General features: G+C 42.7%; 1 protein-coding gene across 1 annotated transcript in view; it reads right to left on the bottom strand.

Moving 5' to 3' along the window:
* The window catches only part of LOC121283940, a 197618-nt gene that overhangs the window by 76298 nt on the left and 102665 nt on the right, over positions 1-18655 (bottom strand). Inside the window, exons 10-11 of the mRNA XM_041198739.1 lie at positions 7207-7271; positions 4377-4483 (exon numbers count right to left, since the gene is read on the bottom strand). Of these exons, the coding sequence (XP_041054673.1) occupies positions 4377-4483; positions 7207-7271 (172 nt within the window). The remainder of the gene's footprint in view (positions 1-4376; positions 4484-7206; positions 7272-18655) is intronic.

The raw sequence follows: 18655 nt of genomic DNA, 5'->3' as shown, positions 1-18655 counted from the left end.
GTTTAAGGTGGTGGATGGGGTGCCAATCAAGTGGGCTGCTTTGTCCTGGAATGTGTCAAGCTTCTTGAGTGTTGTTGCAGCTTCACTCATCCAGGCAAGTGGAGAGTATTCCATCACATTCCTGACTCGTGCCTCATAGAAAGTGGGTAGGCTTTGGGGAGTCAGGAGGTGAGTTACTTGTCGCAGGATTCCTAGCCTCTGACCTGGTCTTGTAGCCACAGTATTTATATGGCTGGTCCAGTTCAGTTTCTGGTCAATGGAAACCCCCAGGGTGTTGATAGTGGGGGACTTGGCGATGGTAATGCCATTGAATGTTAAGGGAGATGGTTAGATTCTCTCTTGTTGGAGATGGTCATTGCCTGGCCCTTGTGTGGTGAGAATGTTACTTGGCACTGATCAGCCCAAGCCTGAATGTTGTCCAGGTCTTGCTGCATATGGACACAGACTGCTTGAGTATCTGAGGAGCCATGAATGGTGCTGAACATTGTGCAATCATAAGTGAACATCCGCCCTTGCTGACGTTATGATGGAGGGAAGGCCATTGATTAAGTGGCTGAAGATGGTTGGGCCTATGACACTACCCTGAGGAACTCCTGCAGTAATGACCTGGGACTGAGATGATTGACCTCCAACAACCACAACCATCTTCCTTTGTGCTAGGTATGACTCCAACCAGTGGAATTTTCCTACTGATACCCATTAACTCCAGTTTTGCTAGGGCTCCTTGATGCCACACTCGGTCAAATGCGGCCTTGATGTCAAGGGCAGTCACTCTCACCTCACCTCTGGAGTTCAGCTTTTTTGTGTATGTTTGAACCAAGGTTGTAATGAGATCAGGAGCTGAGTGGCCTTGGTGGAACCCCAACTAAGCATCAGTGAGTAGGTTATTGCTGAGTAAGTCCCACTCAATAGTACTGTCAACAACCCCTTCCATCACTTTGCTGGTGGAGCGGTACTTGGCTGATAATTGTGAATGGCTGTGGACAATTAAGCAATTAATGGGAGGAGATGGCAACTCCAGAAATATCCCCAGCCTCAATGATGGTGGACGTTAGCATAATAGTGCAAAAGAGAAGGATGAATCATTTGTAACCAACTTCAGTCAGAACTACCAAGTGGATGATCCATCTTGGCCTCCTCCTGAGGGCCATACCATTACAGATGCCAGTCTTCAGCCAATTCAATTCACTCCATACAATACTAAGAAATGGCTGAGTGCACTGTGTACAGCTAAGGCAATGGGCCCTGAAAATATGCTGGCTGTAGTGCCAAAGACCTATGCTTTAGAACTAGCTGCACCTCTAGCCAAGCTGTTCCAGTACAGCGCAACTCTGTCATCCAATGGACAACTTGGAATATTGTCCAGGTATATCCTGTACACAAAAGGCAGGACAAATCCAACCGGCAAGTTACTACTTCATCAGTCCATTCTCAATCATCAGAAAAGCGATGGAAAGTGTCAGCAATGTCAAACAGCACTTACTCACCTGCTCACTGATGCTTAGTTTGGGTTCTGCCAGGGCCACATGTCTCTAGACTTCATTACAGCCTTGGTCAAAACATGGACAAAAGAATTGAATTTCAGAGATGATGTGAGGATGACTACCTATGACATCAAGGCCACATTTGACTGAATGTTGCATCAAGAAGCCCTAATAAAACTGCAGTCAATGGAAACTGGGAAATCTTTCCACTGGTTGGAGTCAAGCCTAACACAAAAGAAGATGGTTGCGATGATTGAAGTGAATCATCTCAGTTCCAGGACATCACTGCAGGAGTTCCTCAGGGTAATGTCCTAGGCTCAGCCATCTTCAGCTGCTTCATCAATGACCTTCCCTCCATCATAAGGTCAGAATTGGGAATGTTTGTTGATGACTGTACAACGTTCAGCATCATTCGTAATTCCTCAGTTAATGAAGCAGTCATTACAGCAAGATCTGGACAATATTCAAACTTGGGGTTGATAAGTGACAAGTAACATACACACCAGGTCATTGCCAGGTAATGAACATCTCCAACCAGCTCGCTTTGACATTCAACAGCATTACCAATGCTGAATTCCCCATTATCAACATCCTGGAGGTTAATATGAACAGAAACTTAACTGGGCCAGCTACATACATATCTGTGGTTGCAACAGCAGGTCAGAGACTGTGTATTCTGTGGCAAGTAACTCACGTCCTGACTCCCCAAAGTGTTTCCACCATCTACAAGGCACAAGTTAGATTGTGATGGAATAGTTTCCACTTGCTTGGATGAATGCAGCACCAACACTCAGGAAACTCAACATCATCCATGACAAATCAGTTTGTTTGATTGGTGCCCCAACCACCACATTAAACATTCACTCCCTCCACCACTAATGCACTGTGACTGTACTAAGTGTAAGTACCATCTACAAGATGCACCACAGCAACTGGCCAAGTTTTCTTTGATAGCACCTTCCAAACCCATGACCTCAACTGCCTAGAAGGGCAAAGGCAGCAAGTGCATGGGAACACTACCAAATTCGCCTCCACATTACACAGCTTTTGGATTTAGAACTATATTTCCAGCTTTCACTGTCGCTGGTTCAAAATCCTGGAACTCCCTTCCTAACAGCACTTGGGTGTACCTACACCACATAGATGGCAACAGTTCATCAAGGCCACTCATCACCACATTTTCAAGGGCTATTAGATATGGGCAATAAATGCTGGCCTAGCCAATGATGCCCACATCCCACAAATAATATAAACTTCCTTCACAAGAAAGAGAAACCATTGGCTGTGCACCATTTCTCTAAGGCCACCAGTAATCCACTAATGAAAGATAAGCTTGCTTTTGTGGGAAAGTTATGTCACAAGTTTTTTTTTCCCTTTTTCCAATACATTTTCCTCTGCAAAACAAGAGACTGCTGACTGCCAACTATACCATTCTTTGTAGCTAAGTGCACAATAGTTGCTGAAAATGACCGTCTTCCCTCCTGACCAGTCTTTGATGATATATGGATTCACAGCAGAGGTCAGGGACACCACCCACCCCCCTCACACTCAACCCTTCATATGGAACTGTGGGTGGAAAGCCTACAATTGATCACTGTATTGAAAATGTTTGAAGTCCAATATACTGCCCCACCACATGTTCCTATCACACCATTGTAGCTATAATTCATACGTAAGTTAATCAGAATAAAAGAAGTTCACTCAGTAAGCCAATTTAAATATGCTGTAGGTACTAGCTCAATCTATTCTCAAAAGATACATGCATTTGAAATCAATTTTAGCTTATCGTGAATCATTTATTGCTAAAGGAATAGAGTATAAAAATAGGGAAGTGTTGTTGCAACTGTACAAGGCATTGGTGAGACTGCACCTGGAGTACTGTGCACAGTTTTGGTCTCCTTACTTGAGGAAGGCTGTAGTTGCACTGGAGGCGGTTCAGAGGAGGTTCACTAGATTGATTCCAGAGACGTGGGGCTTGTCTTATGAGGAGAGATTGAGCAGTTTAGGCCTATACTCGCTAGAGTTTAGAAGAATGAGAGGAGATCTAATTGAGGTATATAAGATGCTAAAAGGGATAGACAAAGTAGACGTGGAGTGGATGTTCCCCCTTGTGGGGCATTCTAGAACGAGAGGCCATAGTTTTAGGCTAAGAGGTGGTAGATTTAAATCAGAGATGAGGAGGAATTACTTTTCTCAAAGGGTCGTGAATCTGTGGAATTCATTATCTCAGAGTGCAGTGGTTGCCAGGACACTAAATATATTTAAGGAGGAGATAGACAGATTTTTAAATAGTAATGGGTTGAAAGGTTATGGGGAGAGGGCGGGAAATTGGAGTTGAGGCCAAAATGAGATCAGCCATGATCATAATGAATGGTGGGGCAGGCTCGAGGGGCTGAATTGACTACTCCTAGTTCTAATGCTCTTTTTACTGATCAGTGCATTTCACTTACACACTGATGTATTGACAGTGGAATACACAATTGTATAACAGTTTATAAAACATACTAATGGCACTTCTATAAAACATCACTAATTAGGAGAAAGAGGGTGAATGGAAGTGGGGTGGTGGGAACAGTAGAGGCAGGGGGAGGGGGGAGTGGGGATAGAAAAATCGGCAGCCAAGACTAACACCAATCTACATTAATCCCTTGAATTTGCTTGTTTCAAGTAAAATATCTAATTCTTGCAGTGAAGACCATAAAAAAAGTTTCCAAAATGTCTACAAGGTTCATTTTTCCACAAAAACAACTTTCATTCAATTAGATGGGGAATAGCTTTCAATAATTCATCCCCATTCTGATACAGACTCAAGAGGTTGAGTGGCCCCTTTCCTGTGCTGAAAACAGTATGATTCTGTGCGAAAACTAATTTTATTATTTCGAATAAGCATACCTCTTCAAAATGCTTTCTGCTGTTCTTCTTCCCTTTTCTACAGACCGGGATCCTCCCACTGGGCAGACAGCTGTGGCTCGGTACCCATCTAAATATGTAGCACAAACCTAAATACCAAGTAGTGTGGGATAAAATTTGCATCAGGAGAAAAGTCTAATGTAGGTTGTTAAAATATTGAATTTAAAAAAAACATTAGTCTTATTCAATGTTGTTGTAGCATGCTGTACATCATATAAATCCAATTGATTGGAGGAGTGAGGGATGATGGGGAGCAAGGAAAAAGATGGAACAGAATAAGAGACGGAATTGCATAGAATATTAAGATGGTATGGCTGCGAACAGATGTGGAAGAAACTTACTGAGCTGACTCCAGGGATAAGAGGTTTTCTTTCATAAGACACAAAGGAAACTCAGGTTCTCTTCATGAGAACAAAGATGAGCAAAAGGAAATGTAATAGAAGAATTCAAAATTATATGAAGTTTGAGAAAAACGAATCAGTGAGTCAGTAAAAAGGGGAAAAAATTTAACACCATCTCTAAAAATTAGAGAGCTGGGTCAGGAGAATTATATTTTTATTTTTTCAAAACACAGTTTCAGTTTGTGTAAATAAAAGTTACTTCTTGCTAATCTGTCCTGCTCTCACTATTTGATTTAAAATAATATTCCTTGGTATTGCTTTTCTATTCCCATAACTATCTTACATATTTTTATAAGATCACCTCCCAGATACGTGCTTTCCACACTGAAATGCTCAAGTTTCTCAGCAACCAGAACTAGAAGCAGTATTGAGAATGCAGTCTCACCAGAACACAATAATTTGGTCACAACTCTGACCTCTTTTTATTGCTTTCTCTTTGTTCAACATTTTATTGGCTTTCTTAGTTTTACTCTAAACTTGTTTATGTCGAGCATTGAATCTACTAAGACTCAGGTCTCTTTCAGCTTCATCCTTGTCTATTGTAACATGATTCACAAAGTACATGTATTGCCTATTTTTTCTTTGATTTTCTGTACTTTACACTTGTCTGCTATAAGTTTTATCTGTCATTTATTCTGTCCACTTAGGTTTTAAAAACAAAAAACTGCGGGTGCTGGAAATTCAAAACAAAAACGGAATTACCTGGAAAAACTCAGCAGGTCTGGCAGCATTGACGGAGAAGAAAAGAGTTGACGTTTCGAGTCCTCAAAAATCAGTTCTGTTGAAGGGTCATGAGGACTCGAAACATCAACTCTTTTCTTCTCCGCCGATGCTGCCAGACCTGCTGAGTTTTTCCAGGTAATTCTGTTTTTGTTTTTTGTTCAACTCATTCTTTGGCTTCTGAGCTGTCTCATTTGGTTCCAATGCCCCTTCTAGCTTGGTATAGTCTGCAAATTTGAACAGTTTCAAGCCTATTTACCTCTTTTATGGATTTCACCATACTAACAACTGCAATTTTAAAGTTGTAGCACTGATAGATTTTTTTAAAATGTTGTATTTAATTTCAGTGACTATGCTTTTCTCTAGGATAATTTTTGCTCTTTTAATCATCGTTTGGTTTGTTTCTGCTTTCTCTTATATTCATCCAATAAACCTCCTTCTCGTTACTCCCTGCATGATTTGTAGAGGTTATTCTTCCTCTTTATCTTGCTGTTAATTTGTTTGTTAATCCATTTAAGCTCCTTAGGCTGAGTTTGCTGGTTTTAGGAATGTATAAATCCCAGCAATATACCTTTAAAGGTGTTTTGCTTGTTTTCTACTTAAGTATTATTAAACAAACTCCTTCAATCCATTTGCTTTCATTGTTCTGCCATTTATTGAGTTTACCTCTTTTAAAGCCAAAGAAAAATTAAACAAGATATTGAGAAAGGGCAGAAGAAAGGGATAAAGTATAAAGCTTTTTCAGAGAGCCAGCACTTGCACAAGATGTCAGATAGTCTCTCTGTATTCTAAATTTTCAATCGATTTCTATGATTATATATCTCAAAGTCGTAGGCCAGTAATCCTATCAAAGGTATTAAATATTCATTCTTACCATAGACAATTAGTAAATCAGTAGTTTGTCATACTACCATAACTTATTTCCTAATTTATTTTAAAGTTTACTGCAAGCTGTTTCCCAAATGTCAGTTTGGCTCAGTTAGTAGCACCTTGCCTCCAAGTCAGGTGTGGATTTGGGCTGCAATGCATAACATTTCACTGTAGTATTTAACCAGTTCTGCATTGCTGGTGGCGTTGGCTTTTAGGTGACACAATAAACCCAGATCCCATCTATGCTTGTTCAGGCGACTGCAAAGATCCTATTCCACTATTTGAAGAGCAGAATTTTCTCATTGTGGGCCAGACCAGGGTGACCAACTCTGGAGGAAAAAATAAACAAGATCGCTGTAGGAATGGGGGAGGGGTGTCTGGTGAGACCACAGGAGTGAGCAGCAGGGGAGGGGGGGGCTGCAGGGGAATGGGTTCTGGCAAGACCAAAGGAGTGGGGGAGGTGGGGGGGGGTGACTCAACCAACATCAAACAAAGTAGAGAAATTGGTTATTTATCTCAATTGGTAGGGCCTTCCTGTCTACAAATATTGCTGCCACAATAACAGTATTTGTAAATATTTTAAAGTACTGTATTTAATCATCCATCACATATTACATGGACATCCTTCTTATTTTGCATTATTTCCCACATATTAGTCATCATCCTCCACATAATGCTAAATCATCCTACTTAGAAGTCATAATCATTCTCCATATAATGAATTTCAAGAAATCATTTGAATTATATTAAATAATAAAACTGATATGTTGGTAACTGCCACATGTTTTGCTCAATTGCTCAAGCATTTCCCTTCACAGAACCTTGTAAGTGTCAGATGGAGGTAATCCCCTGGCTCCCTGAACACGTACAGCTCCACCTTCTATATCTGCAAACAAAAGTAAAAGCAGCCTTCTTTAGTTTTGGTACACAATCATTGGAAAACAATTTGAATGGGTTTTATAATATTTTTGCACATATAAAGAGTATTACAAAGTTTCGCAATATTTTACCAGTAGGATTTAAAGCTAATGCTAAGATTATCAATATGAAAGTCTGTAACAAATGCTAACTTTCTTTTAAATCACCAGGCCAATTTAAATTTCAAAAGACAATAAACCTATACAAGCAGAAGAGAAAAAAACTTAATCGTGAAATTAGGAATAAGTGCAAACATTGTTATACCTAAAGTTATGGAGTTACCTAAAGATCTGAAATCAGTAACTACAGTACCAACTTGTGTACCCTGATTATACTGCTTGGGCAAAGACATAATATGCAGAACTCCACTGCTAGTGTGTAAATTTTAAACATGTTGAAAATACAGATGGAAGGTTTACATTTTCAATGCATTTAATTCAACTCTGTCATGTTGGGTTCTTGTTGGGGAGTCTAGGACTAGGGTGCATAGTGTAAAAAATGGAGCCTGATCTTTTATTAGGAAACACTTCTACAGAGGCAGAAGTTTGGAATTTTCTTCCTCAAACAGCAATTTACACTAGATCAATTGGTTATTTTTAAATTTGAGATTGATAAGATTTTTGTTATCCACGAGTATTAAGGAATATGGGGCAAAGATGGATATATGGAGTTAGATCACAGATTGGTCATGATCTCATTGAATGATGGAACAGATTCAAGGGACTAAATGGCTTACTCCTGTTCCTATGTTCCAACAGCTCTGGGTAACTTTGTAATGTGTCCAAGAGACCCAACAAATCATAGGGTACTTTTAGCCTTGGCTTGAGCTGAAGGTGTATTCAAGTAATGTCAGGTTAAGCCAGTGCAAAGACCCCTACTAGAGGGATTCACAATGGGTGGAACTTTCCATATCTGCTGGTGTCAGGAGTGTTCGGCAGTGTGAGCAGACAATATGGCAAGAAGGCCAGAAATCAGTTTCACGATGTCGTGAAACCAGTTTGCGATCGTCCACTCAGCCTGTTGATGGCGATCCGCGTTTCCCAGGAGTAGGGAACCTCATTGTAATACATCTGCATATCATTATAAGGCCAGCCCACCTGAATCATCCCCCTGCTGGATTGTCCATCCATGCCAACATGTTTCACAACAGCATATATAAGGCATGCACTTGGCAGGCTGCACTTTGAGGGGAACTTGGAGGTAAGTGCACAATTATGTTGCGCAGCGCTCGCTCGGATTGCCTGTTGGACTTCAGTGTTGAGGCGTGTTGGATGGGGTACAAGGGCTGCCCTGCAGTTGAAGGTTGTGAAGGTAGTGCACAAGCACATGCGGGGTGGAGGTGAGGGAAGCAGCCACACATTAGGGGAATCTTGTATAAAGTGGCCATTCCTCTGCAGCTGAGACAATTCAGGCGCAGCCACAATGACATGATTGGAGTCAGGCCTCTAGTTTATCTGCCCACTCATGCAACCCCTTGGGCACAGACTGCAAACTAATGAGCATTTTAGTGGACAGCAGAACAGTTGGACGACTGGGCACATTGTACAATCTCCTTGCTAAAGTTGGTCACTGAGCATACGCTGGTGGAGGCGCTCACAGCCCCTTGCAATGTCATCATTCCGGTTTGGACCTGTCTCCCCCATGTTTCAAGCTAACAGTGCAGCCTTACAGTGTGGGTTAGGAGAATGCCTGCACCTGAGCTGAGAGCACAGCATGTAGTCCAGTGGGCAAAGCTGCCGCCAAATCAGTCAGGTGGAGTGGGGCAGAGATGAATTGGGTTTTGGGCAGCCATGCAGCGCACTAAACTCTGGCCATCCAAGCAGTGACCAGCACTCTCTAGGATGCATTGAGGGGCCTTCAGATTTAACCAAGCGAGGTTCTTAGTATACCCAAGCATCTCTCTCTTTCATTCTGAAGGAGAAGTACATCAGGAGCATGGAACCTGGTGAACTAGCTGTATGCCCCATGGCGTACAAAGGGTGGAGACGACGGAGATTGACGGAGGCACCTGGCAGTGCAGAGGAGCAGCACCCTCAGGAAGAAGGGGTGGTTAGGGCTACCGCACACACCGCTAAAGAGCCACAGCGAGCTGTCGTTTGTCACCACCTAGCTAGACCAATGGTCGATTGATGCTGCTTTTTATTCCTGCAGATGACTGACAACCAGTGTCACCAAAGAATGCGCATGTCTAGGGAACTGGTTGGTCACATCTGCCAACTACTGCAGAATTTGGTGTCACGGAGACATGGAGGGCATTCACTGCCAGTGGCCGTGAAAGTGACCACAGTGCTCAATTTTTACGCCAGCAGCTCCTTTTAGGGCTCCACAGGTGACCTCTGTGGGATATCACACGCCTCCACCTACAAAGGCATCCATGGTTTTACGGGGTGCCACCTTTGCGAGGGCACACAATTTTGTGCATTTCACCCAGGGCCAAGAGAGCCAGGATGCAAGAGTGATTGGATTTGCCCAGATCACAGGTGCAGGATGCGATCAACTGCACTCACATGGCGCTCAGATCTCCATTGCAACAAGCGGTCAACCGCAAGAGCTTCCATTCACTGAATGTGCAGCTGGTGCGCGACCCACAAATGCATCCTGCAGGTCCGTGCACAGTTTCCAGGGAGAGTCCATGACTCTTACATTCTCAGTCTGTCACAGATCCCTGACATCTTCCAGCAAAGGCTGCAGGGATGGCTCCTCGGGGACAAGGGCTACCCGCAGAGGATGTGGCTGATGACACCCGTGCAGTGGCCTCAGACTGCAACAGAGCGAAGGTATAAAGACGCCAATGCGGCAGCTCACAATTTGATGGAGCAGACCATCAGGATGCTGAAAATGAGGTTCTGGTGTCTGGACTGGTCTGGTGGAGCCCTACAATACAGTCTGCAGAGGGTAACATGCATCATCATCGCCTGCTGCACGTTTTATAACCTGGCGCTGCAACGGGGAGAGGAGCTGGCTGAGGAAGAGATGCAGGAGCTGGAGGTCTTCTCCAATCAGGAGCATGTCAACAGTAAGAGGGTAAGGATGCCTTTGAGGGTGATGATGATGCCGATGAGGCCCCTGCACTGGCCAGACAAGTCAGGCACACTTGGGAGGCCCTCATAGCTGCTAGATTTGTAGAGGATGATGACAACATGCAATGAGGAGACACCATGGATCCTCACATTGCATCTATGAACGTTTGACTCCGGTCTGGCTGATGGCAGCTCACATACCCTCTGTGATAATGCTCCTGTCATTGAGATGCAGTGGAGACCCAAATAGTCGCTCAATTGCAGGAGGATGGTAAAGACATTTTTTTATTGGTTCTTGGGGTGTGGGCATCACTATCTAGGCCAGCACTTATTGCCCATCCCTAATTGCCCTTGTTTAGAGGGCCTTTAAGAGTCAACCACATTGCTGTGGGTCTGGAGTCACATGTAGGCCAGACCAGGTAAGGACAGCAGATATCCTTCCCTAAAGGACATTAGTTAACCAGATGGGTTTTTACAACAATTGGCAATGATTTCATGGTCATCATTAGACTTTTAATTCCAGGATTTGTTTTTAATTGAATGCAGTGAGGACACTTCCTAGTTCTTCACATAGCTCTGAGAATATCTGACTCCTGTCTGTCTGAAGGCAGCTTGCTTGAGCTCTGAGATCAGGGTCATATCATGGAGACGTAGCCATGAAACTTTAAACGAGCCTGATCCTTTGTCTGCCTTCAGCACCTGACACTTTCAGGAGCACAGCGTCACTGGTCACAGATGCTGAAGAGATTGGGGCCAGCCCCACCTCAAAGGTGCTGAGAGCACACAGAGAGAATGAGAGAACTCTGTGACACCTGCCCATGACATTCTGGCAGCAATGACAAGCACCATCGAGGTGCAGGCATCACTAACATGTCCATGTAGTGTGAGGTCTGACTATCACTTTGGTCTGAAGACTCCACAGAGCACAGGGAAGAAGCCCTGGACTGAGGCACCTGCCTTTATCTTGTGCAGAAAGGTTTCACATCTGAGTAACACCAACACTGCTCATCAGAACAAAGAGCCATAGCCAAGGAGAGATTCTTGGGAGTTTATTTAAAATAGTGAACATTGTGTACAAGTGATTGACACCTGTGCCCAGGTTGTGCAACTACATCTTCTTAACCTTCCTAAACCTGCTGCTAAGTCTTGGTGCTTCCCAGGCATCCACAGTGGAGGCGGAGGCAGCCTGCTACACCCTGTCTGCGATGACCTTGACAGGCGTCCTCTAGAAGGCTGAGACCTGGAGGGCCCCAGCTTGCTTTCAGGGTTCTGCTGTATGGCAGTAGCACCCCCCTCGGTCTGTGGAGCTGGAGCTGCTGAGGTCACAGGGAGAGGGGATTTTGATGGGCTGGACACTCCCGGAGTCACCTGGATGGATGGCCACAGGGGTGGGGGTGCAGTTACACCTGCTGATCCTCCTCCGTATGGACTCTGAGCATCCCTAGCTGACTCCTTGAGGAGAAGGGGTAGCTGGAGTGAGATCAGACTGCCTCGAACCCCTCTCGCGTACACACTGTTGGAGGCCAGCTATGGTGTCGACGATAGAGTTCAGCCTATGCAGCAGTGCAGGAGTGACATCCTGTACCAAGGTCTCCATAGCATCCGCCATCCTACCAGTGTTGACCTCGGTACGTTGGCATACCGGCACTATCATCTCAGCCTGAAGGCAGACGGACACCTCCACCATGCCTTGCAATCTGAACAGTGCAGCAGACATCCCTTCCTGATGTTCCCAAGCTTTCCTTTGCAGCTTCAGCAACTGTGACATGACCAAGTCCAGAGGCTCATCATCTGACTCAGACTCAGCAGATTTCTGTACTCCAGCAATCCTCCGAGTGTCAGGGAGCTGGGAAGTCTCTGTTGCCACCTGCTGTGGATGAGGAAATGGTATGTGGTCACCAGATTGCGATCCCAAGGTTACTCTAAAGCTAGGTCCCACTGAAGTACATATCTCTGCAATGGTGGAAGGTATGGGTGAGTGCTGTGACAATCTTCAGGGAGGGTTTCAGCCTCGGGGATTGATTGGAGACTTTCTTGGCTGTTTGATATATGTGCCTGCGAAAGCAAGGAGTGCATGGCAGTGGCCTATGAAACAAGACACATAACTCACAGCATTGTTGTCTGATAGATGTTGCACAGCTGGATCCTCACTTGGTAGAGCACCGCTGACCTCACTGTCAACACAAGAATGGTCCAGATCCTCTCCAGCCGGCTGAATGGCTGTTTTCAAAGTCCATGAAGACTTTGATTTATGGCATTACTCCACCTGTCTGCCATCTCTCCCTCTTATTGTGTGCCAGCTTGTCCTCCATGAATAGAGATGGACAGAGTGTAAGCAGGCTGCCTGCCAGGCCAGATGATAAGTATGTCTGGCATGTATAGCTGCTCGGTGATCCCATGGATGGGATGAGGACAATGAAGGTACGTGTGAGAGAGTGAATGGTGATGTCCCTTGAACTAGCAGTCAGTGAGGGCTTTGTGGATGTGTGATGTGTTTGTGAGTGTGTGATGGCTGGGGGTGATGAGGAGAGTGAATTAACCTTGAGGAACGAAGAGGATCATTCATCCTCTTGCAGCAATGGGTGGTTGTCCTCTTTTGCAGGGCGTTGGTGCTGACCACCGCTGCCACCACCTCCCAAGCCAGAATGGTGATGTTGCTGCCCATCCTGTGGCCAGAGCAGGGATAGAGGATGTCATGGCGGGCCTCATTGCATCCAAAAGGTACTCAAGGGACACGTCATTGAGCCTGGGGTCTGCAGTATTTTCGCCTTTCGGGGCCATGTCTTCCGTGCAGCAGTTCTGGGCTGGAAGCACTGAGAGGTGTGCACGTGGCTGCATTTAAAATATGGTGCCCAGCATGATGAAATGGCAAGGTGATGGTGTGGTGGGCGAATGCGAGCCCGCCTGCCATGGAAACGGCCTATTTCCCAGGAATGCATAATTAATGTGGTGGGTTTGGGACACTAGGGTGTGAGAAGTGCCATTGTGGCTGGCGGGTAAAATGTTGTTATCCTCACCCGCTGCCACACTTAGTGCAAACCTGGGATGATTCTGCCCAATGTTTGCCGCTTGGGGTTAGATCAGGGCCAAACTCCAGAGTCAAGTTGTCACCTGAAACTGTTTTTCATTACATGAAAGTCATGATACAACCTTATTGTGATTAGAATATTATAAGTTCCTGGCATAATTTAGTTTCCCCTCTTAGATCCTTCCGTTGGCATGGAGATGCAAAGACAAGTGATTTACCATTTTATCACAGTCTTAAAGTACCAGTATTCAGCTACTAGTTGATATTTACAGTTATAAAAATATTAAGTTCATCACTGCTTTCAAAGGATAAAAAATATGTATACACTAACAGACATACACATGCTCACAATACTGCTTAAAGTGAACCTTTACAGTGTTGATAGCTCACAATGAACATCAATGTTTTCCCACATATTCTGCTTCATTCTGAGTGCCAATTTCTTTTTAATAAAAACTTCTGCATTTTTCTCACTAGTTGTATTAACAGCATCTAAATAAAAAAGTTCATGCAGAAGTTCAGCAAGAGTTTAAATACTCTGAAAGTTCACTTGTAGTTCAGATCTTAAACAGACTTCACCTGGCAGGGTGAAATGTGGAACATACAGTTCTTATCATGCTGCTTGTTAGTGTTAAGTATCTCCAACAGCTGGTTGCATCTAAAATAACTACTTGTCATAGTTTAGGCCTTGTTAACCACAGGAAATGGGATGATGATTCTACTCACTTACTATCAATGTCAATGTTTTTGTTGTCAGTGGAACTCCCATGACATTGCTCATGGTGGAGGCATGCGGGTAAAAGGGCTGGGAAGGGTCATGGAGGCAAAGGTGAATGAAAAGGCAGTTGGCAACTGGGAAGAGTTGGGGTCCATTTGGAGGGAGCAAGCCACTTACACTGCTGTTCTATTTTGCACTGAGTCTGTCTGCTCCCAGGTTTCCAATCATCAGCTGTGAGCAGTGTACTTTTTTAAACTGATGGGAAGTGAGACCTGGGAGAGAGGTAGGAGACAGATGCCTCATAGAGTTAGGATATGGGGTGGAGAAGCAGGCCAAAGACCAGGAAGTAAATAAAGGAACAGGGCTAGAAATTGAAGAGGTCAAAGAGTAAAGAGCTGAGAGAAACCACTGGTGGGAGCCCTGCATCTACACAATGACAGAGAGGTGTTTACATTGGAAATTCTCATGTTTACATAGTTCCAATTATAAATGTTGGCATTAAAAGCATTATGAAAATTATCACAACAGGAAGTTGTACAATAAGTGCTCACATACACAGGACTTTTAATAACATACGTAGGTATTCTTTTGATATTTCCCCTCTATTAAGACCTCCCCAGAATAGGAATTAACACCTCTTGGAGAAACAAAGAATTAGGAAAATAGGAAAAGTATGAGCAAGTATTTCCATCCACTCATGAGCAATGGGTGGCAAATCTAGACCAAAATCCATTTATGTGTATTTTCTGGAGGAAAAACTGCTCACAATCCTCTTGTTTGAGCATGGGAAATAGGCCTCATGGCTCTCCTTCATCTGAGGGGTGATGCTGGCTTCTGTTAGTGCAACCCCTAATGGTATTACAACAATAAGGTGATCAGCCTCTGCTAATTGATGGCGATGTGTCACATCAACCTAGCCATCTGAAAACTGTAATTTCTACAGTTTGTTAAAAGACAATAAATGGTTTCCATTAAGACTCAACATTTATCTGTAACATAGGTGGCAAGTCCTACGTGTGACTCCTGTGTGTGAGTTGGCTAAAACAAAAACAAAAATAGCTGGAAAAACTCAGATGGTCTGACAGCATCTGCGGAGAGGAAGACAGTTAACATTTTGAGTCCATATGACTCTTCATCAGAACTAAAGAAAAATAGAAACGAGTTGAAATATAAACTGGTTGAGGGGGGTGGGACAGTTGGAGCTGGATTGAGGGCCAGTGATAGGTGGATGCAAAGAAGAGAGTGCCAAAGATGTCATTGACAAAAGGACAAAGGGGTGTTGACGGTGGTGATATTAGCTAAAGGATGTGCTAATGGTGACATTAAGGGTAGAAAGCAGGACGTTGGCTAATCTCAGTCAGGAAGGCGTTAGGTACAACAATTAGCATTAGTAACCATGGATTGGGGAAGGCAAAATTGTCAAGACCCTGCATCTGATCTCTACCTAGTGATCCTTGCTGGAACTTGAAAGTACAGATAAAGTAAGCAGGTTCTGCATCGAAGCCCTCACTGATTAAATCATGTATGAATTCTCATACACGATATTTTAGGATTGCCAGTACCTTGTGGAATTGTGTAACTGTGTCAAGAGAGGAGGAAAGGGTAGAAAATTAACAAGAATGAAGTAAAAACACTAAGATTGATTTTCTTTAGCAATGCTAGTTTAGGAATCACAAAACCTTAACTGTTGTTCTGTAACTTTCTCCAATTGCTTGTATTTATTTAAAACATCAATATCAAACAATTACCCAGATTAAAACTGCTGCATAAATTGTATTCAAACCTCAAATATTACTAAATGGTCCAAGGTTTTTTAAAGTATACATTTCATTAACAACTTGTTGTTAATATAACAAGCAGGAAATTTTGCATCAACCGTGTTTTCAACAAATATCCATGCTTCAAATCGTTAATCTTGCAAATGATGGTTATGAGGACAGAGAAGTATTGTTCCTAGGTACAACAGATTTTCTTAGTTAGTGTTGCCTTTAGCATCTTGCAGAAAAGTATATTACACTGAGGGAGTTTCATATTCCTCATTAGTGAGGGACCCACACACAGCACGAAATCCTGTTATATGATACTATAGGACTACTTTTCAGTGGTGGCAAGATTACGTTACTCAGCCCTCTCTATGATAAGGACTAGTCTCATTGCATCTTCTGGACAATGATACTAAACCACACTTTTATATGTATTCTTAATTAAGAAAAGAAAATATCTTCTAAACTGGTTTGGAAAAAAAATCCAATAAAATTAATGTCATACAAAGTGAAACCTTTCAAAAAATATTCAAATACGTACATTTGGATTTGTTTTCCATTTATAAGTCACCATACATTGGCGTGGACTGGTTGGGCTGAATGCCTATTTCTGTGCCATATATCCCATTTGCAGACACCACCAGTCATAATGGTGAGTAGCCAATTTACCCTTGTGAATCTTTTGATGTAATTGCATAGCCCAATTAAAAAATACACTTCAGAGTTCTAATCTGGATTATCTTCCATTTTGGTGAAGAAACAAATAGCCTCCCGGTAGTCTGGGCAATTAATGGCCCAGATTTTCTTGTCAAAACAATGGTGGGGCTAATGGGTTATTTATGTTCAAATCACACAGCAGTTCCTAGGAAAGGTAAATGAAAAAATCTGGAAGTTGTTGTCCAAGGTGTGCTGCTTTGCCTCTAGCCTTGTAAAAATGATGTCTTGTCTTGATATACCATTCAAATATATTGAATGCCATGATGTTACTTGAATAGTAGATATGAACTAATCTCATCACAGAAAGTTAGGATTTGTCCATTTCAGTCCAAGAACCCTTTATAATGGCAATGGTAATTGTTCATTATTACTAAACAAATTCTCTGGCACTAAAAATTAGGTATTACAAGTGTAGAATCACAAGAACACAAGAATTAGGAGCAGTAGATGATCATTCAGCCCCTTGAGCCTGCTCTGTCATTTGATAAGATCATGGTTGATCTGATTGTGGCCTCAACTCCACTTTCCTATCTGCCTCCCATAACCCTTGACCCCAATGGGTTAAGACACAATCCTCATAAGATAACCCCTTCAGCCCAGGAATCAGTCAAGTGAACATTCTCTGAACTGCTTCTAATGCAATTATATCCCTTCTTAAGTATGAAAGCCAAAACTGTACACAGTACTTCAGATGCTGCATAGCTAGGGCCCTAAAGCTGTAACAACACTTTCCTACTTTTATACCCGATTTCCCTTGCAATAAATGTCAGCCTTCGATATGCCTTCCTAATCACTTGCTGCACCTGCATGCTAACTTTTTGTGATTCATGTACCAGGACACCCAGATCCCTCTGTACCAGGCTCATTATCAGATCACAAAATGAAAATGGATGTGGAATATACTAGTTTTCTATTCTTCATGCCGAAGTGGAAAAGTTCTCATTTTCCCACATTACACGCCATCTGCCAAATTTTTGCCCACACACTTAACTTATCTAAATTCTTTTGTTGACTTTTCATATCTTCTTGACAACTTACTTTCCTACCTATTTTCATGTCATCAGTAAATGTAACAACCATACATTCATTCTCTTCCTCCAAGTCATCGGTATAGATTGTAAATAGCTGAGACCCCAGCCCTGATCCCTGCGGCAATCCACTAATAACAGTCTGCTAACTCAAAAATGACCCATTTATACCTACTCTCTGCTTCCTGTTAGTTAAACGATCCTCTATCTATGTTAATGTGTAACCCCCTACACCAAGAGCTCTTAATTTGTGTCATAACCTTTGATGTGGCACCTTATTGAATGCTTTTTGGAAATCTAGGTGCACCACATGTAGGTTCATCTTTATCCACCCTGCTTGTTACTTCCTCAAAGAACTTTAATAAATAAACACTATTTCCCTTTCACAAAACCACGCAGACTCTGTCTGAATGTATTATAATTTTCTAAATGTCCTATTACCTCCTTAATAATGGATTCTAGCATTTTCCCTATGACAGATAAGAGACTAATTGACCTATAGTTTCCAGCTTTCTGTCTCCTTCCTTTCTTAAATAGAGGTGTCACATTTACGATTTTCAAATCCGCTGGGACGTTTCAAGAATCTAGAGGATTTTGGAACATCGCAAGCAATGCATCTACTATCTCTGCAGCCATTTCTTTTAAGATGCTAGGATTAAAGCCATCAGGTCAAGGGGACTTGTCAGCCTTTAGTTCTAATAGTGTCTTGAATATCTTTTCCCTGGTGATTGTGATTAAGTTCCTTCTTCCCTTTTACCTCTTGATTTTCAGGTATTCTTAGGATGCTTTTTGTATTTTCTACAGTGAAGATAGACACAAAATACCTGATCAATGCTTCCGCCATTTCCTTATTTCCCATTATTAATTCCCTAGTCTCACCCTCTAAAGGATCAATACTCACTTAAGTTACTCTTTTCCTTTTGAATACTTTTAGAAGCTCTTACTATCTGTTTTTATATTTCTAGCTAGCTTTCTCTCATACTCCAATTTCTCATGCCTTTTTTTAGTCATTCTTTGCTGGTTTCTAAAATCTGTCCAATCTTCCAACCTACTGCTAATCTTCATAGTATTGTCCACT

Source organism: Carcharodon carcharias, chromosome 1 (assembly GCF_017639515.1).
Source record: "Carcharodon carcharias isolate sCarCar2 chromosome 1, sCarCar2.pri, whole genome shotgun sequence".
NCBI classification, from domain to species: Eukaryota; Metazoa; Chordata; class Chondrichthyes; order Lamniformes; family Lamnidae; genus Carcharodon; species Carcharodon carcharias.
The sequence above is the reverse complement of the archived record's forward strand: the minus strand, read 5'-3'. Positions and strand labels throughout refer to the sequence as shown.